The 25116-nt window shown below is 39.6% G+C and overlaps 2 protein-coding genes across 5 annotated transcripts in view; both read right to left on the minus strand.

The window, feature by feature from the left end:
* The window catches only part of LOC137889004 (pleckstrin homology domain-containing family G member 4B-like), a 36489-nt gene extending 32139 nt beyond the window's left edge, over nucleotides 1-4350 (minus strand). For all 4 annotated transcript variants that reach the window (XM_068732550.1, XM_068732552.1, XM_068732549.1 and 1 more), the window contains exon 1: nucleotides 4284-4350. The gene's annotated coding sequence lies outside the window, so the exon portion shown is untranslated. The remainder of the gene's footprint in view (nucleotides 1-4283) is intronic.
* Nucleotides 4351-5843: 1493 nt separating this feature from the next.
* On the minus strand, nucleotides 5844-24627 carry kif5aa (kinesin family member 5A, a). The gene is made up of 29 exons (XM_068732959.1): nucleotides 23988-24627; nucleotides 21637-21724; nucleotides 21480-21553; nucleotides 20991-21095; nucleotides 20749-20797; nucleotides 20142-20197; nucleotides 19865-19952; nucleotides 16220-16344; nucleotides 15975-16079; nucleotides 15270-15418; nucleotides 14610-14758; nucleotides 14306-14484; nucleotides 13937-14005; nucleotides 13532-13738; nucleotides 13231-13377; nucleotides 12917-13105; nucleotides 12678-12795; nucleotides 12431-12492; nucleotides 12052-12161; nucleotides 11735-11836; nucleotides 11416-11476; nucleotides 11145-11216; nucleotides 10536-10640; nucleotides 10074-10290; nucleotides 9701-9875; nucleotides 9263-9342; nucleotides 9024-9063; nucleotides 8797-8882; nucleotides 5844-8433 (listed from the first exon to the last, which is right to left on the minus strand). The coding sequence occupies exons 1-28, from the start codon at nucleotides 24114-24116 to the stop codon at nucleotides 8804-8806; spliced, it is 3129 nt and encodes a 1042-aa protein (XP_068589060.1). The 5' UTR covers nucleotides 24117-24627; the 3' UTR covers nucleotides 5844-8433; nucleotides 8797-8803.
* Between the last annotated feature and the right edge of the window lie 489 nt (nucleotides 24628-25116).

The raw sequence follows: 25116 nt of genomic DNA on the forward strand, positions 1-25116 counted from the left end.
GACAATACAGGTCAAGATATTCCTATTCTTATTGATATTCCTATAACATGCTACAATAAATGAATGACCAATTACTGTCATCTCTAAGAAAAGGAGTGAGTCAAAAGCCTTGACCCATTTCTGACCTGGTGGCAAGGTCTTATGGACCTTTATGTTTGACTCATTCAGTGCGTGTTCTTTAAGCATATGATTCACATGCAACCCTGGCCTTGAATGTCAAGTCACGGCAGGCCTGGAGTTGTTGATCACATCACCAACAAACTGCAGCGGCAGTGCGTGTGCACATTTACAGCCATGCTAGCAAGTCTGTTAAACTGCTAAATGCTAACATCAGCATGTTAGCATTAGCAGGTACAATGTTTACCATGTTCACCATGTTAGTTTGGGTTGTTAGCATGCTAATATTTGCTAATTAGCGCTGTATTCAAAGAACAGCTGAGGATGATGGCAATGTCATTATTTTTGTATTTGGCCATAAGCCAAATTTCAACTATTTGACCAATAGTTGTTACATTACAGTCATTTAGCAGACGCTTTTATCCAAAGCGACTTACAATAAGTGTATTCAACATAGGTATTCAAGAGAACTACTAGTCACCAGAAGTTATAAGTGCATCTCCTTTTTTAAACAAGCATCTAAGAGCATAACCCAGAGCAAAAGTACAGTTGTTGAGACATTACACATAAAACCAGATTTGTAAACTTATCTTGTCACACAAGACTGAGTTGAATGAACAAACAATGGTGAAATTGCTGTGACAATGGCCATTCCCAATAGCCTTCAACATCTTGAAAGAAATTGAATTCTTTTAAATTGGAAATCATCTGTAACTCACATTTTAGACAGACTGGGTTGGAGATGTGTTAACTTTTATCAGATTGGAGAAAATCAAACTCTTACTTTCTGGTAAAGTTCATCTCTTTGCTAAGATCTGGGATCCTTATAAAAGGTATTGGAGGACTTAATTTTAAACATTTTTTTCTGTTGACGTTATGATGTGTATATATATATATATATATATATATATATATATATATATATATATATATATATATATATATATATATATATATATATATAACATATATATATACTGTTTGGATGTGCATTTTTAAAGTGTGTGACGACATACTGTAAGCACTTTTGATGGTGGTTACTATTACAATTATTGTAAAAAAAACAACAACATATAGGCCTACACATACTGGGCATCAGTGTTTCCCAAACTTTTTTTTTCTTGGGCACCCACTTTTTAAAAATGACAAACCATTGTGGCACAAAAGGCCTCATGTTCAAGTTAAGAAGAGTAAATTGATGAAACAATAAGAACATTCCTGACCATTTTACTGACATTGTCTTGGAAAGGTAAACCAGCTATTAAGAAGAAACATATGTATGATAAATCACAACTTTGTTATCTGCATGCGTCTTTGAAAATATACACGTTAAATACTATAATGCGACAAACTGAGAAAAAAAAAAATGTACGCTACCCTTTCTTATTAGATTCAATGTAATAAGTAGACTACAATTATCAGAACTATACAAATATCCAGGTATATACAATATATCAAATATATATTTGTATTTATTTATTTATTTTGCAACCCTAATAAAATCTCTGCAACCCACCTATGGGTCCCGATCCAGTCTTTGGGAATCAATGCTGTACATGAAAGAGACCAGGTCATGTTATACACTGTGGATATCATCAAGCTGTCAATATTTAGATATATATGTGACCTTCACTGTTGGTGGTCTGCCCTGCAATGTCGAGGCCACTTTCCCATGCTTCTCTCTGCCTAGACGAGAACACATACGCACACAAAATTAAAGGCTATAATTTATGTTAGGGGAGCTGTTCAAAGATCAGAAATAGCATAAAAACCTCAAAATATAGGTTGTTAAATGTTTTCTCAGCTGTAAGTATTCTCAGTCAACTTTTGAGCAATAACTACATACACAATCCTCCCAAACTCTGAAATCACTAGAGATTTCTGGAGTTCATAGTAATGATTTTTGAGCCTCGGCGTCTCAGGAAATAGGGCAAACTACAACCCTATGATTAAACTCATATGTGTACTATACATAACCAATCAAAGTGCATATATATATATATATATATATATATATATACATACTTATTTTAATTAAGTACACATTTTGAAATATGTTGCTAAAATAAGAGGGAGGACAAATATTTTGTCTTAAAACAGGAAATATTTCAGGGTTAATTGGCCAGATTTTGAACCATACATTTCAAAAGGTCCCTCACAGCTAACACACAAGAGACAGGTGATGCTGACCCAACACAAATAGACTCAAATCCTTGAGATAAAAGCAGGGTGGCACTGACTGCTGTCTGGGGGGGTACCTTAAAACAGGCCCGAGAAGAGCATCTAGAGGCCAGTGAGTACACCTGCACTCAGAGAGAGGGAGACAAACAAACCTCCCCAGCAGCTGGTTAAACAACACACACACGCAAAAACCTCGAGCCTCTTATTTATAACCTCGCCCGCACAGCAGAGAAGACGCACCCACACAGACCGACAGTAACAGCTGGTTTCAGGAGGGTGCCAAATAGTTCAGGTCACATAGGAGGAACATTAAGTTTGAAAAAAACAGAGAGAGAGAGCAGTTTAGGGTGTTTTACCGTTACTGATTATCTATCAATTACTTTGTCAACCTTTGGTTTCAAAATCAAGTATAATAAGAGATGCCCACAACAACTTTCCAAAGCCCAAAGTAATGTTTTGAAATTGCTTAAGGAGGGTTACCAACATTATTATTATTATTACTATATATGTATCTTATATTATGTATAAATTATTTATAATTTCAATGATTTCTTTAAAAGACGAAAATCAATTATTCGTATTTGTGAAGCTGAAACAAACTATTCTTCAGTTCAATTTAGCCAATACAGAAAATAAAAATAAATCTACGCTGATAATCAGCTATAATTAATATTCAAAATGTGTGTTACTTAATCTTTTGTCCATTTATTCACCTACTAATTGAGAAATTGTTCTACGACTATAGTTACCTCTTTCATTTCAAAGGGATTATGATATTTATGTACAAACAAAATCCACTTTTAACTCTATAGTATTTTGGCATAATTGAAGACTGATATGACAACAAAAGAGTTAATTTACAAACCCGTCATGTTCTGTATATCCACCAGAAGAAAAAAAGATGTATAATGATCCAAAATGAATCATGCAATTGTGTAATAAAATAATCAAAGCTTGCAGAGGTATGGATGTAAGAGTACACACCAATGGCCTTTTCACAAACACCTCATTTCATAACAAAACTCTCCAAGCGGAATAACACCAGTCAATGATGAATATCAAATATCAACCCTTTAAAGAGGAGTCAGACGTTCAATCACGCTAATTTTGATTCAGACGAGTGACACTTGAGCACACTGTCTTGCATGTGTCATCACATCATCAGTTTTATGTTTATGTAACTGACTGCCTGCAGAGAAATAGTTGGGAAGAGTATCAAATTATTGTTGGCTTCTGATTAAAAGGATATCTGCATTAATTAATTCATCCACTACTAAAGTGAAACACAGTACTCAGGGTGCTGATGTGTGTTTGATAATGAAACATAATTTAGTCATTATTAAGACAGCCTTGACACACACACTGTTTGATGATAAAGTGTAAGATTTAGTTGTGCAGCACATCAATTAGTTATCTAGATGATTGGATCTGCATATTGATTAAAATCCTTTTCAAAATCAATTATTGCCAGATTTTAATAGAAAAAAAAAATCTTAATTCATAATCAGACTACATCTCCATCCTGGATCTCCAGCAGTAACGTACTGCAGTACATGCATTTATAATAGAGGCTTCTACAGCTTCAGTTTAACCATTGTGATAAAATAAACACGATATGCCTCGTGTGCACATTTACGCACAGTGTTGGGTCTTTACCAACAAAGACGGAAACACATGACATTAAACCACCAAACTCTGAATTGTAAATTAAAATCGGTTTCGTTCTGCAATTAAATCTTACTTTGAGCGACTCAAACAGTGCTGGGTCAGCTTGTCACCAAGTCAATTAATCACTATGTGACAACTTTAAACACAAAACATTTCATTGAAGCTTCAGTTTCACAACTCTGTCTGTGGTTTAGCGTTTTAAGATGAAATTAGATTAATAAACGATCAGTTGTGCCGTTGTATAAACTCATAGGCCATCCATTATTAGTAGCAACATCACTTACACACTTAACTCAATGAATGTAGGAGCTCTCTACCTTGTGTTTCGCTCCTCGTGTCCGGATTGAGACAGTGTCAGTCCGGCAGGAACATGCTGAAGCAGCGCGAGCAACTACTGGAGTCTTCACGCTCCGTCTGCCTGCGTCCGTGTGTCCACCTGGGGGTGTGGACGAGGTTCTGCCAAGCCCTGTTGTTCGGGTCGGCGGTGCAGCGTCTTCCTGGTGCCGCAGAGTCTCCACCTGGCAGCGGGAGCGCGCAGCGGGGAGCGGAAATCAATGTACAGCTTCTAGAGAGGGTGAAAGAAACGCATTTCAATCAATCACTTAATTACATTAAACATTGTATTATACATTCATCACATTATTACAAGCAAATAAAGGATAAAATAAGGTTGTTATTGATGACTGATGATTCAAACATTAAAGGAAAGGCAGGCTTAATATATTTTAATTTACTCATGAAACAGAAACGTTTAATACTGTCTGATGTGTAACAGCTCGATCTTGAATTTATCAAAATTGTAACAGATTACGTCTTCTGATCCAGCCCAGTCTGGAATTTAATGTGTGTTACTGTAATGCAACATTTGACAAACACAAACAAACACACACACACACACACACACACACACACACACACACACACACACACACACACACACACCACGATGATGCCTCACATGCCGCTGCTGTTTACATCACTGCTTCCTTTCTCGTGGGAACGACGAGGAGCAGCTTATTATAAGAGGCACAAAGGAAGTTCCTTTGGATTTGGTTTCCAAATCCAACTCTTCTTCTCATGTGATGACAGTAAATGCATTTGGTGTTTCACCTGACTGACTAGTCTAAGATACAGTTTAAAGTTTGTTGAAATCTTATAAATTCCCATGTACAATTTACACATTACGTGCATTATCAAGTAAAGCAGTAGAGGAAGCTACTGGTGCTTACATGACTTAAAGAGTTTCTTTCCCAGTATGCCATGCTATCATCTCCTTACAGTATGGTTTCGGTGGGCAGATATGAGATACAGTAGCTGTATGATGATTTTTGGATTACTTTTGTTCTCTGTTTCATTTCTATTTTCCAGCTTCAGCAGCTGACTTGCTATTCATGTCCCAATTTTTGACAAAGGTCCCTTTCACAACAAAGTTTGAAAAAATAATTTCCGGTTTAGGTTAGAGGTTGTATTAACAACAGAGAGCACCCAACTCACCAGCAGTGAATGATAGCAATGATATCATAGTTTTTAGGGGAGTTGCATTTAATAGGGTAACCAATACAGCTTGAAAACCAACAACTGAAATTATAGAGCGTCCTTCTCTTTCACTCTAAATGAAGCCAAACAACTCTATAAAGAAAGAATATTAGGGGAGTTGAAGGCAGCTGTCTCTTGGCATATAAGAAGATGTGCTAAAAGAAGAATGGGAGTAATTTAATATAAAGTGTCTCTTCATTCAATTAAATCGGTATCAATACTATTTTCTTCTCCGTCCACCAGGTGGAGCCATGGGCAGAGTGGAGCAGCGTCTCTTTTTCTAAAACTTCATCCATGACATTTAAACAATCCTGAAATGATTCCCTTGGACAAACTTCTTTCTACAAGTTTATTGAACTTTTTACTACAACACAATGGTTCACATACAATACAGCATAGTGATGGACCTATATATACAGAACTGTGATTCTTCACATAATCATGGTGACGCTACAGTATAGGCATACAGAAATAAATTAAACAAACATTTTTCTGAACAAAGTTAGCGTGTACCTTTCTTTTGCATTTTACTATGTCATGGCACGCTATTTTACTTACAAGATTAACAATATATAGCACATGTATTTTTAGATATGTTGAAATCAGACAGTGGAACAGAAGGTGACAATATATTACAGTCCCCCCTCCTTTAGATTTATTTATTACATTTAAAACATGATGTCAAATAGAGGGTTTGCTTGGACACGTACAGTAGGGTCTGACCAGAGGGATTTTTTTTTTGGGATGTCACATGCTGGAATGGAGATTTTATACACTACGTATAAAATAAAGTTAGATCTGTAGATCCCTTCCATCTGCTAAGCTCTATGAGGATGACAGTGGTGATGACCCATGGTGGCTGTGATTGTGAATGTGAAGCCCTGAGATGTTGTTAATGCTAGTAAAGACCTGTCATGAATGAGGCTGTTAAGGATCAGACAACCATCACTTAACATACTTGGGTCCTACTTGGGCTAAGTCCAGTCATGCAATGAAATACACTGAACTTTAACATTTTTCGACATAGAAGATTTTGTTACGCAAAAAGCTGTTTGGTTGTTATGCTTGTTTCCTTTAGGAGTGACACACCTTTGATCTAATCTGTCCTTCAATTCAGTGACTAAGCTTTGTCCAAACACATCCATATCTTCGTCACCCACCTGAGACATGCTGGTTTCTTCTATCCTGATTGGCTGGTCAGGATTTTTGACAGAAGAAAAACAGCACGACTCGACAACAAGCTACAAATATCAAGCTTCTGTCCGTCCATCCCAGACTGGTGGCTGCTCAGCTGGGGACTGGTTTGCAGAAACTCCCTAATCATCGGACTTCTGATGGTTTTGATTAAAAAGCACTTAATCACTGAATAAATTCCATACAGACTAAAAGGTACTTCACTTCTGTTTTTAAATTTAGATCACACAGTATGTTAATAGTGTAACTTTAGATTCGTAGACAAAGGATCATCATAATTTCTGCCTTACTAGGTACCAAATAGGAAAATGCATCAGAATTTTTTGGACCTGCCGTGATGTGATAAACCCAAACTTTCTGGTCCTCTGCTGCACTAGAACATTTTGCAGGCACTTTTTCAGCCCAGTCCTGATCCTGTTACATGATGGAGGAGAACTCTGTGTATGAATGAACTTCAGGAGAACATAACTACAGCTCTAATAAGAGCTTTTAAATCCACTTACAGCTATTGGTGTACTAAAGTTGCTGCTTTTTCTAGAAACTTTAAGATCTGCTCCTATTGAGCATTTGAAAGGATGTTAGTATACTGTAATAAGCATATAATGAGTATGTCTAGAGGTAGTAATTACAAATGTATGCACATGACAGCGTGTTAGTTTGATCATCATGAGAAGTCAGCTCTCGTTAAGGCTCGGTATGAAGACTCACATGGTGTGGGCACAAAGCAGGGAGAAAGCCACAATAAATGGATGTGGGCAGCATTACCTGAAATGTACAATGGCATCATACAGCTGCAACATCACAGTATCAAAGCAATTAACAAAATGTTTCCTTGACATAGACTGTTAAGTCTGGGCTGGGTTTCCCTGACACATGTCGCATCTTCTATTAAATTAAAACTAGACTCTGATGTGTCTTGTGTCGTTTCTTCCAGTGTTTAAGATACACTAACACAACAGCCCAGTTTTACTTTAAAATAGAAAATCTAAAGCACGGTGACCAGGATCAGGATTAAGGGAAACCAGTTCTCTCTCTCTCTGTCTCTCTATGACATCTGTCGAAGTCGATCAGACTGTTCACTCACAGCATACCAACTCCTGACTGGAATCAGGAAACATGCAAAGATGTGAAAGCTAACCCGCTACGCGACATGCATGCAGAGTGTGGGTCTTCTGTTACAAGCTGGCGTTACACACTATGCTCTTATTTACGACAGAGAAAAAGGTCACGTCTGCCTACAGTATGTCATCCGCATGATGCCCTTAAGAAGAAGATGTGTGCAGGGGACGGTGTGCATTCACACAAACAGTTGCTGGTCAGAAACCCTCTACTGGAGTATACAGCACTATTATTTACAACATGTGTGTCCTAAGTCATCAGGGATGGAGTCAGCCCTGTTTCAGTTCAACCACCTAAGCAGGTAATCAGCATCAGTGATATCTGGTGACAAATTGATTGATCGATGAGTTGTTTAAGAGACATTTCTGTATTTAAAAAAGGAAAAACAAATTCTGATTAATTTACTTCCTGTACTGGCTGAACTGGAAGGGACTGGACCTCAAACCTGAGGGTGGTCACCGTAGGAGCAGGAGGGGCTTTATTAAATTTGATGACTATAGGGGCTACAGATCTTCATCATCATCATCTTCATCAGTGATGCAGTGGAGGGATGGGGAGACAGGTTGCATGCAGATGGGAGGGGAGGGTCCTTGGACTGGTACAGTGTTTGGTCATCTTCTGGAGAGAGACAATAAATACAAATACAGAAATCTGTTAAAAGTTCTGTTGAATGATTATAAATTAATTTTCTAATGTTTCTTATTAAAGGACCATTGCAATGGTTTTGTTTGTTTTAACAAATTAAATCAAATATGCTTGGCATTTATTACCACACATTTTCCAAAGTGTGAAATAACTTTGTCTAACTACCAAGCAGCCAGTGGTTTCTAAATTAGTTCATGGCAGTTTATTAAGAAAGCAAATTTGCAGAGACTTTTTCTTCTCTTGCTTGACACAGGGAACCCCCATCGAGGCTTTTGTAAGTAACTGCACGGAAAAATAAGATTATAAAATGTGCCCGTGTGTAACTTTGTTAATTACCATGGCATTAACTTGCAGCGGTCTCCTGCTGAATGATGTAATGCCTGTTTGAATCATCCACCTCGCTGCCACAGTGAACATCACTTCTGTTGATGCAGAAACACAACACTCATGACCAAACAACATGTAAACTGATGACAACAAGACAATAATTGATTTATTCCAATCTAGTCTGAAGTTAAAGTTAAAGTGACCAGAAACAATAAACAGCTAACTGACATCCTCACCTGTTGTCATTGATGTCTCTCGTTTCACTGATGTTGTTACCTGTTGGAAACAAAACAATAGTTTGATTTCATTGATCAATACTAAGTGATCATTAATTGATAAATTGATCCTATAAAATTAAAAAAGAGCATATAAAAGACACTGAGCTAATGACAATAAATATCCAGCATGCTTAACTATCAAGTATCTTGTGATAAAAACTGATTTGAAATCAGTGTACATGTGCTCTTGTGCTTACCGTTTTCAATGTTGAGTGGGAAGGACTCCAGTATGTCTCCAGTGTATCTGCCTGCTCTGTAGCCCAGCGCTGTGGACACTCTGTGTAAAACGCCACAGAGGGAAAAAAAAAAATCGGTCAAATGTGACGTGTTACAAGTGAGGGAGACTTGTTTGATCCAGACTTGTTTGATCCAGTAATTTGACAATTTAAAGAAGAGTAAAAAAGGAACACAATGTTAAAGCAATACTTCATATAAACGGAAATAGCCTACCAGTTGTAGGTTTTAATCAAATTACCATGTTTGGATGAATAACCTCTCAGTACTTGTCTGCAAACTCCACAGGGTGCTCTATTTTGTGAAGACCGGTGCAGACTCTTCCTGACTTCCGTCATCTGTCACAGACTTAACTTTAAGCCTGTGGCTTGAAAACAGTGGAAGGAAGGATCTAAACTCACGTGTTGCTCTGGACAGAGTTGGGGTTGCAGTTGACACTGGCGGCGCTCGGCTGTGTCCCGTTGCTCTGGAAGAGGGCGTTGCTGTAAGTGTTGGCTTGTTCAGTGGCACAGATGTAAGTGTAGAATGGGTTGGTGGGAGAGCAGACGGGCAGCTGCTTCGGTCTCACTGGCTTGGCTGTCAAGATGATAAAGTAATGCAAGGTAAGGCACAACTATGATGAAAATGGGTTACTGCAGACCAAAGAGGTTAAATAAAAGGAAGTCAGTTCAAATGTCATATGTATGATAGACGTTTCACTGAAGAAAATTCCAATACTCAGACTATGACCAAAAACAAAAGCACAAATCAAACGAGAAAGCTTCATTGCAGTACCGATCTGTGCTGCATGGGGGCGCCTCAGGGCGCTCTTTGCCCTCATGGCATCCTTGATGCGGTCGACCTCCTGCTGGTAGCGACGGCGGTCCATCATTGCGCCCTCCTTGGCGTCCCTCAGTGCAGTCTCCAGGGCCTTAACTCTCTCAGCAGTAGACCGAAGACGTTTCTCCAACTTTGGAAGCTCACAGCGCAGATCTGCATTGTCACGTACCAGCTGGAGGGGAGAGAGAGAGAGACAATAGCAATAAAGAATCTTTCTGTTATGCACCCCGTAAGGTCAGGCTCCTGGTTGTGCACTTTGTGCAACTAGCAGGCAAATTATCCCCCAAAAATTGCTGTATATCTAGCAATGAAAATATCACAATTACACTATCTCCTGGTCTTATACAATCCAAACTGCAGACTGTGTTTACATCACTAAATGTACAGTTCCTCTTATCCTGTCTGCATTTTTCTCACCTGTTTGTGAACCTTTGTAAGTTGGTCCAGGTTATTCTCAAGAAAGGAAATCTTCTGCTTCTGGGTGCAAGACCCCCCACTATCATCAGGCTCCATTTCGGAACTCTGCAGAAAGGATGACAAAGCACAAAGATGAGAAAATAAATACAAAGCAAGGTAGAAGAAGAGGTTTTATATTTTACTAAAGCAGAAGGTGATTGTAACACCTGATAGGGGCTGACAGAAGCATTCATAAATACCAGTGACTCACTGATTACTGATTATTGAATTATTATTTCAAAATTGCTTGAGAGTTGTGGTGGAACAAAACCTTCCACCTTATCAGATATTAAAATACACACTAAAATGTGCTAAACAAGCCCCTTTTAGGCCAACAACGAGACCAGTAATTCATCCAGGATTTTACATGGTTATATAAGACCTTTAAATTGGATCTTTAATCCACTAGTCTTCACAAAAAGTGAATATCTTTTGTTAAAAATCTAAAAGTCAAGGGGATTAGAGGAATGTTACACATAGTGAAGTTTTTTATCAGTGGGTATTCAGGCCACACAGTTTCCTTAACATGATTTAAAAGCTGCCTTCTCTCATCATCTTGGAGCTGCTTACTTTTTTAACCCGCGACGTGAGGTCTTGAACGAACAGCTTGCGCAGGTTGTGGAGGGTCTGGAGTTCACGGGCCTGGAGGACAGACAGATGGAGAGGAGGTAAGGAAGACAACTGGATGTAAGACAAAGGTTATACAAGAGAAAGAAGAGCAGACTGAGGTAATACAAGAGAGAGACAGAGACACAGCAGGGGACAATGTTTCAGAAGAGACAGAGGGACAATGTTTCAGAAGAGACAGAGGTTGACAGGTAGAGGTGTATATTTTACTTACGACAGTCTCCTCCAGACCCTTCAAGTCCTGTTTAGTCTGCTCATGGCGCTCATGCAGGAATCTGACAGAAACAGCAAAACCATCATTACACATAAGACAATATTTCTGTGTACTCCAGGACAATGGAATATCTATGTGATGTTTTGAGTGTCCTCTGCTGGAATTTAATAGAAGAGAGAGCGGACTGTATCAATTCTATACTTAAATGTTTTCATAATCTCTATTGAAATAATTTCCCATCAAGCACTCTCTACTCAGACCTTTGTTTCAACCACACTGAGTAGTCAAGTGTGAGAAAGTGGACCTCCACAACACTTACGAGAGCTCCTCCAGGCGCTCACTCTTGGTGGTGTCCTGGCTCTTCAGGCGCTCAAAGTCAGCACGAACCTGAGCGAGCTCAATCTCCAGTTTGGAGTTACGGCTGGAGATGTAAAGCAAAAGCAAAGAGAAAGAGAAGAGTTGAATGTACAGTAAACGTGATTATTCTACAAACTTTTGTGCAAGCAAAGAATAATGTATGGAAAGATGTGTGCAGTATTGACAATAATAATAACCTTTTATGATAAGCGATCACATCAATAGTAATTTAATAGTAATTATTTATAAATAGAAAGTATTAATTAAATTGTCACGGACTCAGTGAGCTCGTCAATGATCCTCTGCTTCTCATTGATCTCATCCCGCAGGCGGGCCAGCTGCTGGTGATGGAGGCCACGGTGGGACTCCCCCTGCTGACGAGGAACCTTCTGAAAATGAAAAGAGATGCAGTCTTCAGCAGGGGAAAGTAGAAAATGAATGGAATAAAACGCCATATAATCTGTTCTTTGGAGCAAGAGAGTTTGAGGAGCCATCTGTGCAACAAAGACAACATAGGGGGTCAGTTCCTCATGTAGCATCAAGAAATGCAACAAAGGAGTCAGATCTGAAAATAAGTACTTTCCTTGTATTCTATTCTGGGGTGACAGTACATCCATATCAGAATTTTAATCAATATACTCAGGTTTCACACACTTACCTTCACATTTCCATCCTCAATCTCACCCTTCTCTCCATCCTTCTCCTCAAGCAGGGCGTTATCTGATATAAGACAAAGACAAAGAAAGCATTCAGCACAGAGTAATAGCCTAATAACATCTTCAGGCAATTTTAAAAAGAGGATGGCTAGACCATTCTTCATTTTCCTTTAGTGTGCATGTTAATCTTGCAGCTGTGTTAATATTTTTTCAACAGTATTATTTGTGTATGCACACCACCCATGTTACCCTGGTCTTGCAGCTTGGCCAGCTCCTCGCTTAGGGAGTCGTGGCTCTCCTCCAGCAGCCTCTTCTTCTGCTCCACGCTCTGCATGTACTCCGTGAGAGAGCGGATCTTAGCTTCATGCTGTGCGAAACACAAACGTACACACAGGAAAAATAAGTCGTTAAACAAACAGCTAAAACAAACTACAATGAATGATTCATTCACGCAGCCTGTCATCAATTCCATTTCTTCCATCCCTCACCTGAGAGATGAGGAGCTGGCAGGAGGAGAGCTCCCTCCCGGTCTCCTCCATCTTGCGGTGGCACTCCAGCTGCATGTTCTCCAGCTGGCGGCAGCGCTTCACCATGCTCTTCACCTCCGACTTGATCTTGCTGATGTAGAGGCGAGCCACCGTGAACTCCTCCTCAATCGCACCGCTGATCTCCACCGGCTGAGGATTGGAGAAAAAAATATGATTATTTTTATATTATTATAAGTGACCAGATTATTAATATTATTATTTTATACATTTTTACCTTTAATTTAAACATCTTTTTACTCTTGGATCCAACTCACCAGCTTGATCTCCCCATTGCCCACAATGGTGCTGAACTCGCTGAGGTCCCTCATCAGACCATTGAGGACATCAGCGATGCGTTTCCTCTGCTGCCCGCTCACTTCCTGCATACGAGACAGCTCTGCCTCCAGCTCCATCAGACTGGCCTGGAGAGAAAAAGAGAGGAAGCAGTACGGATCAGTGAAGCACTGCCTTTTTCCAACAGCAAGCAAGCGAGTGTCGTTCTGTTCTGCCTCCTGTCTCTGATTTTAGCTTTCTTTCTGTAAATCTCACATTCACACCATTCCTCTTAAAACCTACCATTTTCTGGGACAGTTGGTCGGCCAGCAGCTGGTTCTGCAGGCCTTTCTCCTCAACCTCCTGGCTCTTCTGGTCGTAGTTGATGGCCAGCTCCTCCAGAGCTTGCAGCACCTCCTTCACCTCAGCCTTGGCGCAGTCGCTCTCCACCTGCAGCCGGCCAAGTTCAGCCTGGACCTTGTCCCCATCGCCCTTGGATGAGGCCAGGAGCTGGAGGGAGGGAATGAAAAGAGAGGGAGACAGATGAGGACTTTCAGTTAAGACATTTAATAATCAGCATTTTGCCCAGTCCTCAATTATGCAGTTTGAAAGCTGGAGCTTGGTATTAAGTTTACGTTCAGAATAGCTAAGTATCCTCTCAAACAAAGTCTGTGTGTGCATACAGTGTGTGAGTTTGTGATGACCGACCTCATCCTGGTCCAGCATCTGCTGCTTCAGTTTCTCCACCAACTGGCACTGCAGGTTGATCTCATCATCCTGTGTAGACATTATATTATCATTAATACCAACCTCACTACCATCCAGACTCCATCCCCTGCATGTGTGTATGAAAACATGTGACACCGAAAATGTATAGGCTTTTATCTACCTTATCCATGGTTGTTTTACATTTATAAATCCAGAATTACATGAGAAAGACACTAAATGTTCCTGTACATCTTTCATTATACAAAATAGCATCTGCATTTATAAAGAGCTATAGAGGTGGAATTACTTAATGTACAGGCAAAATAAGTGTCTGTTGTAATTAGTACATTCATGTTTTTGTGTTTGGACCTTGTCATCCAGCTGCTTGTACAGCTTGCGGATCTCCTCCTCGTACTTCTGCCGCTCCTCCTCGGAAATGCGGACCACAATGGAGGAGGTGTCGTTGTCCAAAACGGGACGCTCCTCCACTGTCTCGAAACGAGTCACCACTTCTTGCGTGGTCTGCTCCGTCTCAGGTACGTCCTCTCCTGAGAAAGGGATCAAGTGACAAAGAGGACAGAGGAAACAAATACATTAGAATAAGGCCGTTGCACAGCTGAACCGAGACTTCTGCTGGAATTCAGTTAGTCAGAAAACACTTAATGTGTCTCACCGTTTCTCCAGCGGTTGAGCTCAATCTCCAGCTTCTGGATGGTATCCTTCAGAGTTTTGTTCTTCTCCTTCTCCTTCTCGAACTTCCTCTTCCACTGCTCAGCCGTCAGCTCCAGGTTGATGGAGGCGGTGTTCCTGATGGTCTTGGCACTGTGACAGAGAAAGACAAAGACAGAGAGACACAGGGAGGAAAAAACGTGAATCAGTTCATTAGGAAAGGACTGATGATCAGTGTTTGTGTTTGATTAACAGTTCTTCTGGATGATGCAGCCAAAACTCAGCTTTATGTTGGTCAAATAGTTCAAAGGTCACCTGTCTAGTATACTAAATAAATTACAGTCATAATATCAGATTATTTTAATATAAGGTGAATATTTATATTTTAGACCTTTTTTGAGCCTTCTGACTCAAAAAGAAATTCATACCTCCCTGTTGAAAGATATAGTCAAGTAGGCAGTGTCAGTTAGCGATTGTATCTGCCTTGTTTGGATTTTAGGTCATGCCCAAAACAGTTCATTGCCTTCCTTTTGAGGGGTAAATATAATAAGTTTGTGTTCTTACTGAAACATGGCAGCATGTAAAAAGACTGATTCTCATGCTCCTGCCGTATACTGATATTTCTTTCCAAAGCTGCACTGGCTGTTTCCAGAAATGTATATACCGTTGTCCAAACATCAGAGTCGACTTGGTCTCTGCATCGTTGTAGCTGGAGGGAGAGCAGCAGATGAACATTGTGGTGCGACAGTTCCCTCCGAGGGAGTCCTGCAGGATGCGGGTCATTTTGCTGTCACGGTACGGCACGTGAGATTTCTGCAGGAGATAGAAGGAGAGACGGAGAGAGGAGGGTGGAGGAGGTGAGGAGGGCAATGGAGGGAAGAGGCAGAGAGAAAGAAGGGAGAAGTAAATAAAGGAGGAAAGAAGATCAACATCAGGAGACTATTAGGAACCAAAAGGACGAAAGAAATGCCGAAGGTATGTTTCATTTGCTTCCTGATTTTGCACGTCTGCAGTGATTCATCAGCAGATTATATTTTCAGCAAAAATGAAAACTTTCCCATTTTGGATACAGTTGTGGAAAGGGTACATATGTTTCACTACCCTTAAATGTGGAGAAACTACTTTACATCAGCTCCTTAAATATCTCACATATTGGCTTAATACTGACACAGTAGTCTCCACAACCAAATCAAGACGAAAACATACAGTAATTACGACCACTTTTCACCACTTTAGCACTATTTAGTTGATCTATTTTACTTTAATCCAGGTCTGCATTTCTGCTGATCTATTTTACTGTAAATCTTAACTATCAATTGTTCCTCCACTGTGTATCCAAATGCAGGTAAGTGGGGTTAAAATAACTCACCGTGCCCTCAGCCAACGCAGAGATGACATTTCCCAGAGCAGAAAGAGACTTGTTGATGTTTTTAGCCTCATCCAGGACGGATCCTGCAGCTCCAGTCTTACTGACCTGGAATAAAGAAAGAGAGTCAGCAGGTAAAACACGAGAGATGAACAGCTGAAGAAAACACACACATAGGAGACATGAATGTGAAGCAGCTGAATTGCAGGTTGGGAGTTTATAATCAGTCTTTCTCTCAGAGTGACTACCTTTTCACTGCCAGCCAGATCCACCAGGTACAGTTTTCCACACAGTTTTTGCTCAGTCTCCACGTGCTCCTGCTTGATGTTGATCAGGAAGATGCTGTGGCTACGAGAACTGTGCTCGTTCATGTCTGCACAAAGACAGAAGACACACAAACGTTGGTTGTTGGCAAAAAGAGGCTTCATACAATCTGTTATTTACCTTCCTCTCTCTAACCTAGAACCAGCAGTTCTTAGGATCATGGCAGTGAAAGTAATACCAGATTAATTTGTAGTAATTTATCTGTGCATTTGAAGTCTTCCGTGTCTTTTTTGTCAACCAGGACAAGACATTACTGCAGCAGAATGGTATTGTCATTTCACAAAGCGCAGATAACGGGCCGCCCTGATCTAAAAGCTCATCTTCATCAGACAGCAAGTATATGTTCAGGTTTCTCTGCAGACATAATCTGCTATCAGCACACCACTCTGCAGCACCGTGAGTCAGCAGGCATCCACCAGGAAACAGAGAAGACTGCGCTGCTTGTGATTGTAGCCTCAAGCAACTTGGAGCCACTGCTGCATACATTCAGCGGATTCTCAAAGCTAGATTGTTGAAGAATTTGAGTGTTATCACATTTTTAGCATTACAACGTTTTGTATTAATGCTGCTCTACTGAGCAAACATTATTTTACTCCAAGTAAATATTATATGAACAAGTATATAAGTATAAGATCTATCTAATTTGTCACAATGAAGAGATTTGTCTTGTCCTCCGTACTGAAATCCATTGAATCCAAAGTCTATTCCTAAGCCGATCTATGCATGCCTTTTATACAAGCCCATTACAATGATGCTGTTTATTTAAAGTCGTAACATACAGGCAGACATGAATATTTATAGCAATTTCTCATGCACCGAGGCACTTAGTAGCTGCAGCTCAGTGTTAAAAGTCTGAATTGGGTCAGACACTATTATATTGGTCTGTCTGGTAGATCTGCTCAACGGATAGATGATTCATAACACCTAGACGAGCAATCTGAGCTTTACATCTTTAAACTGCAACACGATTCAGAATTCTCAGAGCCAATAATAGATAACTGTTGCTGAGTAAGTGCCTATATCTGTAAAGAAAATATTTTATTCAAACTCAGCTGAACACAAATATCTGTTATTATAAACATTTCCGTTTTTTTCACCTTACATAAGACACAAAAAGCTATGGAGATAACTTCACCCTCTCTAATTAAGTCTTTAACTGAAAACAGACAGCCCCAACGTGCATGCTTTCTTTTTAACAGATCTATTATAATGAATAATGTGATTTCTAAATAAATACTAAGCATATCTGTGCTTCTCAACTCATGGTGACTGCATACATAGGGCTATTATACTGGAAGTGATGAGGTATTACTGTAAACATATTTTGAACAGCATAGGAAAACAATAATAACAAATTAAGCTGTTGACTGTTATGGGTCTTTAAACTTACTTCTAGTGCAGCATTCTCTACCACGCTACACTTCACTTCTTTCAACGCTAACAAAAATAAAATTGCATTTCAACCCATGGTTGTAAATGTGGCATTAATGCCTTTGGGTCATGCAGCAACATTTACATGTTTGCATCTGATAACCAGTTTGTTAAATTTATAACATTTCTATGAGAATATAGCCTTCTGTTCTGCTTTCAGAGAAGCTGAGCAAATGGTCTGAAATTAACTTTTATGTAACTGTAGTCCAACTAATTTGGTCACATATCAATTGATGTTTGACGTAGCTATGAATTAGCATTCATTAATGAATCCATTAAGTATGAACTAATTACATAAAGTCATAGGGACTCGATCATATATTAATGGTGAGCAACGTGAATTCATGATAAGACCTGCATTAATTAATGCATTAAATCATTATGAGTCATGCACTAGTTAATTATTACTTAAGTATATGATTTGTACCCTTCTTATAAAGTGTTCACTTTACTTTATTTTGAATGTGAGTTCACTCTGACCTGTGATTCATCTCGTAATACCCGCATGCAAACACTATCAGGTCATCATTGTCAGGAAGCCGGACTGCAGTGATTCAGTTTAAAGTGATTAAGGACTCGCCCTGAGAAGCAGGAATGCTAATGCAAAAAAGTTCCTACTGATGTGACACAATGACTGAAATGTACCAGATAAATATTATATTACTCTACAATTAAATTAGCTCCACAATATACTGTGTTGATTTCTGTGGTGTTTGTAGTTTCTAACAATGTAAAATATTGTGAGTCATTCAATGCATCTCTAATTGAGTCAAATTGATCCTCTTGCAGGTATGAACATATCAATTCCTGCAGCACAGACGATTTGCAATGGCGGACAATAAAGGGAATTCCAAAGTAAATCATTTGGCAACAAAAAGGCCAAATCAAATCAACAATTTCATGAAAATGTCAAAGAAAGTCTGATGTGAAGACGAACAAATCACACGTAGCGCTGAGGCACAAAATGCATTAGTTCTGAAGGAAAAAGACTGCAAAGGTTAAGATTTATAAAATTTTGTTGAGCAATGAATCCCCAAGCTCATCTGGTCCCACTCTTTTTACTTCAGTCTACTACAGCACTGTGAGTCAGAATAAGACTCAACCACCAATAACTTATAACAGCTTGTTGCTTGGATAGTTCTCCGAAGACTTGCTATATTGTATTTTTACCTTTTGCAATACCTCCACTGCAATACAAAATCTGTAGTGATTTAAACTTATTCTTGCTTAAACAAATGTGAAAGAAATTTGTGAGAGGGGTATGATTATTGTTTTGGTTTTTGGTTTTTCAGTATGGCACAAAATTTTAACAGCAAACCAAATTAGATTAATCTTAGTAATACAGACATTGTAAGACAACTTCTTCACTACCGAAGCATGTTTATAGCTTTGATGGAGTATCATCACTGGGTTTACTGGTAATTAGGTCACATGTTATTTTTAGCTTTTGTTTTTACACTGTAATGAAATAGTGTACAATGCAGTATCAGAGCCATGAGTCAGATATTATTACTGAGCCGCAGAGGAGTGAGTCAGTTTATGGAGGCCAAAACAAGGTGCAGGAATTACAGATGAGAGATCTTTTATTTCTAGTGTTGTGAAGGTCTTCTAACATACATTAAAGACATAAACATAATGTTGCCAGGTTACTGAACACAGCATTATCAGAAACCAGTTTATTAGACGAGCTGATTCAATTTGTTAGGAATGGTTTTATTATATTTATAACAGCACCAGGCAGAGTTTTTGCACTGCATTGTTAATCTCTCCAAACCCAAAATAACTGCCCAACGCTGCCCATTTCATTACAGCGAATGCCATCTGACAGGATCTCATTTCTTTTTATAAGAATGAATGAAGATTATAGCTGGCTGTAACATGGAGATTACATAACAAGACACAATAACAGGCTACATGAACTGAGCTGTCACTTCACGCATCAGTAACAACTTATGAGTGCTACTGCTGGCACTGAAGCGGAGCTAGATCTCGTGCTCTGATATGGACGTGAAGGAACAAGACAACTTATTTTATTCTGGACATCTAAAAATGTTTCACTGTAAGCATTTGTCTTTTGGGATGTTTTTTCATGTTTACATCCTATGTTGCAACAGCAATATTCTTAGATAAAGACTCACTGGTCACAGCAACATGGCGGGCAGCTTTGCCCTCGTCGATCACATCCATCACCTCATCCGGGCTGGAGACAAAACGCTCAGTGCATCCCTGAGGAGAGGAGAGGAGAGGAGAGGAGAGGAGAGGAGAGGAGAAGAGAAGAGGAAAAGGAGAAGAGAAGAGGAAATGAGAGGAGAGGAAACCATAAGAGAGACAGAATATGAGTCAGATTCAACATCATGGATGTGATGAAGCCCACAGGCAGATTATCACCCACAAATACAAAGCACTTTCACAAACCTTGACATATGGCACCCTGTTCTTATCCTCATGGACAGACAGGTTGGTCTTTGTCACTAAAAAAAAATAAAGAGAAAAATATAAAATTAGTGTTTTAAAGTATTTTAGAGGTATGACAAAGCCTATTTAAGGAAGTTAAGGAAAACACAAATTTCAGGCCCCAGCTGACCAATCAAAATATGAACATATAATTGAATATAATGCAGTAAGGCTCTCTGTATTGCTCTCACATATTTAATCACTTCTAGATCAACTTTTCTCATTTATTATTATCTCTGCTGAGTCAACACATGTGTCGGCATTATTTACTCTTCTCTCTTCTTTTGTATCTTTTGTTTGGGGAAGTAAACTCTTTAAATGTGCATTTGGCACCTATTCACCTTAATTAATTTGAATTAAGTTATAAACCCCTGGACTTTAATCACTCATATGTATTTCAGCAAGACTTCTGCTCATGTTAAACATTTTTGCCATATTCAAAACACATCCGACAAACAGCTTTTTTGATGAAAATTATTGCTCCGGACAATTCAGTAGTCACTGGAAGATGGGACATTCTACACTCTTGCTGTTGCAGGTGATCCATAAAGAGCTCATTAGCACTAACCATCCAGAAGGTCACGGATTTTGTCCATGTAGATTTCAAAGTATGAAACCTGTTGGAGGAGAAAGAAAAACAGGAAACCAAATTTAACTCAAGTTGAAATGTATCATCATGAAAGAATTATGTGTAAAAAATAAAAAGGGTGTGCAAGTTTTTTGTTGAACTGTTTGCAGAAAAAAGATAAAGATTGACAAAGAAAAGAAGGATTAAAACAAGAAGCATAACACAACACACAAATATACTACCTTGATGTGGAATTCCAGGTTTTCATCCATGGCAAAGATGTGATTGAAAATGTCCTCAGCGATGCGAGGAATGATACCCATCTGGTGACGGTCGTGCAGTTTGCCCTGAAACACAAAGTCACCGATAAAGGTGTAAGAGTGAGATAGCTATGCAGGGCCAAAGGAGAACAAACGGAGACTCCATGCAATAATGCCTTTAAATTCTCATAACAAAAACATTTAAATCAAAGCTGATGAAAGTCCTGGTGGTAGTAGTGTCATAAAAAGAAGGACTGGTTCTGTGAGACCTGCTACCAGTTTTTAGTGATATCAAAATGGTCTTAATGTAAATTGTGAAACAAATGTGCAATGTAAATAATTACAATTCTCACGAAGACCCAAAACTCCACAAAATGTTTGATAAATGTGGAAAAAAAACAACTCCAAAACACAAAAAACAACTTAAATCAACACAGACATTAACTTGCTTTATTGCTCTGAATACTGTACCTCCATGGTGTGAGTCTTCCCGGAGGCGGTTTGTCCATATGCGAAAATAGTGCCATTATATCCACCCAGAACATCTATGTGAAAAAAAGAATAGATGAGACCACAACACATATATTTCAAATATCTGACATATCTTGACGTGGCTACTCATCCATACCTTTGACAATCTGCTTGGCACAGGTGTTGTACACCTGCTCCTGGGTGGTGTTGGTGGGAAACACTCGATCAAATGCGTAGGACCTCCCCTGTGAGGACCGTGAACAACAAAAAACAATTAACAAAAAACATAAAAGATAAGGGGGTTTATATTGAAATTGAGACCAGATTTTTCTCAGGACATTCAAATAAATCAAAGGTGCAGTATTTAATATTAGATGTTTTCAAATGTCTTTTCTAGCAGTTAGTCATCACTCTGAGGTTTGGGAAATGATATCAGCCGTGTGAGGTGGCCAGTGACTGATTCATCATGTTTGCACATGCCTGACCATTAAAAAAGAAAGAGAGATAAAATGGGTGAGAAGGAAAACACACATTAATGTTACTGGCCAACACAAAATATTGTTGTCAGTTTTTAAGAAAAACGAATTAGATAAAAGCACAAAGAGGAGTCAGGACTTAAGTTTCTCAGAAAGAGTATATTGTATGAAAACTACCACTTGTACACACTACCAGGAAGTAGGTCAACAAATACATAAAGATGAAGCTCCTACGCACTGTTTCCAGAATATTTAATTACTGCAAAGCTCAGTAGAAAAAGCAAAGAACGACAACACACAAATGTTCTTTGAGTTTTACACTGATGTCCACCCTCACTGTGCAAGAGCTTTGGAAGCTAAATCCACAGAAATGCATTGTGTTTATTAAAAAATTTGTCTGCCCCCAAAACAAATCATCTCTGTCGAAAATACAAACAATCTTGGTTGAAAGATAGATGAGTGAGTCAGCCCAGACAAGCCTTGCTGCAGAAATCAAGCTATCAAACCCCTGAAAGTCACAGAAGGCCACAGTGCAACACAATAACATGCACTGCCAGAACAGGAGCGGTATTAAATGTCATTAGCAAATTGACTCATCTGCAGACCACCCCCATGACAGAGTGATTTACCAGAGAGAGAATTTCAGTCCCAGGACGGGGGGGGGGGGGGATGGGGGACGGGACGGGACGGGGGGGGGGGGTGTCAGAGAGGCAGCCACAAAATAGAGAGAGAGAGAAACAGTAGAATGAGACAGAAAAAAATGCATGGAAAGACAGAAAGAGAGACAGACTTGAAGCCAGAGACAAGAAAAAGCAGGTCAGTCTGTGGTGCACCAGCTTGCTCGGTGATTATCGATCCTCTCTGTGGGCAATTAGAGAGATCAGTTTCTGGCTCCACTGTCCATCGTCATGCTGAGAGGAGAGAGGAAGGTCAGGCTGAAATGTTTCCATTATTGCCGGAGAAAGTTTCAGCGTGACTCCTCCCTCTGCACACTGCATTTATTAGAGAACCAAAGCTTACTGTTCCTCTCCTTTTAGCACTCTTAGTCAGTCAGTCCTAAAGACTGGGTAAGGGGAGATTTTATTAGGGTATCCAAATAAATTTGCAGAATTTCTTTATAGAATACAAATGGTCAAAAATGTGAATTTACGCACAAAGTCGGTCTTGTTAGAACTGATAGATAACGCCTATTGTGAATTAAGTCATGATGGTGTCATTTCTATAGAAATGTGTTCTCAGAAAAAAGTTTGGGAAACACTGTTGTCCTCATGTACTCTGTCTCTTTTTCCTTCCTCAGACCTGACATACATGGCCAAGAACTAAAAGAGGTCAAACCAGCATTAAATATATATAATAATTTTAATTATTCCTTTATTCACACTGAAAGTATTTCAAATGATTTTGGCCTCCAGAGATGGGATCAATTCATATTAATTTATGTGAATTTAAAATCAATGTGAACCACATATGGCCAAATCTCTAATCTGAAAAATATGAATAGAATAAAATCTCCTTTTTTTGTTTATAAATGATATATTTTAAACTTAGGCTTTAATTTTCAACAAAGTGTGTTTTTATACACAAAAATGCAAAAAGTTGACAATGTTTTGCAGTGTTGAATAAACTATGAGAATATTTATCTTCAATTTTGACAAAAATGTAACTCAAGTGTTCTGAAAGTGTGTATGTTATGTAAGCATCTCCATCTCACAAGCGTGATATGTTTTATGATGTGCGGTGTGTTTACAATAACAAGGTGTTTCATCATAGGCTATGAAGTGCAGACCTAGTCAGCTGAGGCAGGAGGCCAGTTTGCGCACTTTGACAACATAACATGAATTTGTGCTTTGTCATGTTATGGAAAAGATAAAAAAAATGTTTGGGGGGGGGGGGGGGGGGGGGCTGTGACATTTCCCTGTGCTGCACTGATCATCATGTTTTCCTGCCCGGCCACGACCCAAAGTGATGAGTCGAGCTGATGATTTATTGATGAAGGGCCTGCATGCACAACAAAGCGCCTCCGTTTACTTACCCCGACGAGGACCGTGTCATCTCCTTGGAATTTGGGGATGAACTGGTCCCCACGTACAATCTCCGACTGGTTGAGAGGACGAAAGCGACACAGCACTTTTATGTTACACTCCGCAGGGACATCGGCCATTGCGCAGATTCAAGGAGGAGGATGGATACTGCTTTCTGCTGAGCGGAGAGATGCTGCTGAGGCTGGAGGCGAGCTGTCGCTGATCGGGCCTGATCCGACCGTCAAAATAAACGACGAGGGATGCGCGAGGACTTCGTGCTTCTACGTGGAAAGGACTCCGAGGACGGTGGAAAGGTTGGACGGTTTTCTCCCGACAAGCCGAGAGACGATGCAATATATTTGTGCGCAGCTGGACGGTCTTTCCTTGTCGCAGAGAGGCAGGCAGGCTAAATTAGATGTCAAATCACAAAACGATCGCCTACATCATTAAAAGCCACCGACTGTGATGTTACTCGATTCTCCGTGGGGTTTTTTTTTGACGCCGTCTTTCTCTCCTGAGTATTTCTTTTCTTTTCCCTTTCGAGTGCAGCGGTGAATGTGCGTCAGGCCGGTTGAAGGTGAGATGCTGCTGGAAGGGCAGTGGGGTAAAGCTGCTGATGATCGGCCTGCGTTGGACGCCACAGCGCCTTCTATCGGGCAAATAAAGGAAGGGCGTGGTCTGCATCCGTCTTTTTAAAGTGGTACCCACAGCCTCGGCATCATCTACCTCAGATCAGGCGGAAACCAGAGCCCCGTGTTGCAGCGTCACATCCTCACAGAGCCATCAAGCATAACTTCATTACCTTGTGTAAAGCGGCAGCAAGGCCCGATGATGCAGTGACTAATCTTCACAGTCATACCTTGGCCCCTCTCCAATGCCACACTGTATACTTGGAAGGTATAAGACACCATTATGGGAAGGCAGTGGAGATTATTGATTCAAATATGAGTTTAGGCCTCATTTTAGGCTCCTTGAAGGAGCATCAGTGTCTGGGGAGACTGGGATGATGCAGCACAATGTCAAAACTGAAAACACATTAGCATCACCTTTAAATAAATACTTATTATACTTTATTACTATGAGCCAAACAATTTGTTACACCAAGGCCACACAACTCTGTAAATTAATATGAACTAATTC

This window comes from Cebidichthys violaceus, unplaced genomic scaffold, assembly GCF_023349555.1.
Source record: "Cebidichthys violaceus isolate CVI_PGR_0920_01 unplaced genomic scaffold, fCebVio1.0.p SCAF_6, whole genome shotgun sequence".
Taxonomy (NCBI): domain Eukaryota; kingdom Metazoa; phylum Chordata; class Actinopteri; order Perciformes; family Stichaeidae; genus Cebidichthys; species Cebidichthys violaceus.